General features: G+C 54.4%; 1 protein-coding gene across 1 annotated transcript; it reads left to right on the forward strand.

Annotated features, from left to right (window-relative positions):
- Positions 1-303: 303 nt before the first annotated feature.
- Positions 304-1,359, forward strand: LOC123441361 (LEAF RUST 10 DISEASE-RESISTANCE LOCUS RECEPTOR-LIKE PROTEIN KINASE-like 1.2). The gene is made up of 2 exons (XM_045117831.1): positions 304-1,169; positions 1,286-1,359. The coding sequence occupies exons 1-2, from the start codon at positions 341-343 to the stop codon at positions 1,357-1,359; spliced, it is 903 nt and encodes a 300-aa protein (XP_044973766.1). The 5' UTR covers positions 304-340.
- The last annotated feature ends 385 nt before the right edge of the window (positions 1,360-1,744 follow it).

The following is a 1,744-nucleotide window of genomic DNA, read 5'->3' on the forward strand; positions in this document are numbered from 1 at the left end:
GACGAACATCCCAAGACCTCGCGCACTGTTTTCTGACGGGCAAACTCGACCGAAAAGTCAACGCCGGAATGAATAGCAGCCCAACGGATCCGGCTCCGGTTGCGGCTCAGAGAAAAGTAAACATCCATGGCCAGAAGATCTGACCGGAGAAAAGTAAACATATATGGCCAAAAGATGATCCCCAGAATTCCGTCCAGCTCCAGCGGCAGATAGCCAAAAGATGGCCCCTTCTGCATGCTCCACCTTGAGAATGGAATGGATATGCCATGGCAGATACGAGTCATGGTACGTAGGCATGCACTAGCCTCCTTTGCTGCTCGTAGAAGTATAGCACGTAGCCATGTCAACACAAGCTGCACCTGCACGTAGATGCAAATTGCCTCCCTCTTCCTCGGTGAAAACCATGCCTATGCCGCTGCTGCTCCCGCTCGCCTTCTTATTTCTGCGCACAGTTACACCCACCGGCAGCAACGGGAGCTGCACGCCGAGGTCATGCGGGGACCTGACCATCAGGTACCCCTTCTCCCTCGCCGGCGCACAGCCGTTCTACTGCGGCTACCCGCCCTTCGACCTCACCTGCGACACCAGCACTGGTCATGCTGGTGCCTACGTGAGGAAAACGTTCAGGGAGCACCTGTTCCGCATCAACGACATATCCTATGAGAACAACTCCATGGTGGCCGCCGTGCAGACCTCCTTCGTGGGCGACAGGGCCTGCCCCGTCCCCGACTTCAACGTGTCGGCCAGCCTCGCCCTCTTCCCGTTCAACATCAGCGTCGCCAACAAGCGTCTGGTGTTCTTCTACAACTGCACCGTGCCTCGTGAGTTCAGCCTGCCGCGGCGGTGCGCGAATCACTCGATGGGAGCCTACATCTCCGGTTCATGGGACGACGGCGAAGGCGGCACGCCGCCGCAGGGGGTTCCGAGGAACTGTAGCTCGGTGAGCGTGCCGGTGCACCGAGGAATGGCGCGACCTCATGAGCACTACGAGCGGCTGATCAGGGATGGATTCCTCCTGAAGCTGCTGGCGCCGATAGGGGACTGCGATGGATGCAGGCAGATGAGCGGCAGGGAGTGCAGGTTCGATCAGTTTGCGTTCCAGTGCGCCTGCCCCGACGGGAACCTCTGCTCAAATTCCACCCAAGAAACCAACGCAACAGCTCATCCAGGTAAACAGAGCGTTTCATTTTCTACTCTACATTGCATTGTTGTGAAAATCAAGTATTGCAGCTTGATTGCATAGACGCAATTAAAACAAATTCATCGGCGCTGATTGAATTGGCAGATGAATGGCAGATGAAGTTCCTGAAAACGGTGATCGAATTGATAGATCATCATAATTTGGCTGTGTTTAGGTAGGGGTCAGGATTAGGCGGGGCGGGATGCTGCTGTCCGCAAACACAAACGCGGGCGCCAGCGACTTAGAGCATCTTCACCCGCGTCCTCAAAACGCCCTCTCAATCGATGTTTTAATTGTCGACGCTAAAAAAAATCGTTCAGTCGTGCTTCATGACGTCGTTTTTTAACGGATTTGACTAAAACAAGCACTGGCGGTCCCAAGCTGAACCCGCCCCCCGAAGGACGCTTGGGGACGACCGACGCTATTTTTACATGCACAAACCCCACCGACCTGCATCTCTCTTCTCTCTCTCCTTCCTTTCTTTGTTAGGTCCACCATGTACATGTAAAAAAAAATCTTTACTTTCTTTTATCTCTCTTCTTAGTGGCCGCCTAGGAACCAAGC

Source organism: Hordeum vulgare, chromosome 3H, assembly GCF_904849725.1.
Source record: "Hordeum vulgare subsp. vulgare chromosome 3H, MorexV3_pseudomolecules_assembly, whole genome shotgun sequence".
Classification (NCBI taxonomy): domain Eukaryota; kingdom Viridiplantae; phylum Streptophyta; class Magnoliopsida; order Poales; family Poaceae; genus Hordeum; species Hordeum vulgare.

Excerpts from the sequence above, each read along its gene's own strand:
- LOC123441361 (XM_045117831.1), top strand. The coding sequence starts at position 341 with ATGTCAACACAAGCTGCACCTGCACGTAGATGCAAATTGCCTCCCTCT. Across the intron at positions 1,170-1,285 it reads CAACGCAACAGCTCATCCAG|ATGAATGGCAGATGAAGTTC; the intron begins GTAAACAGAGCG and ends TTGAATTGGCAG.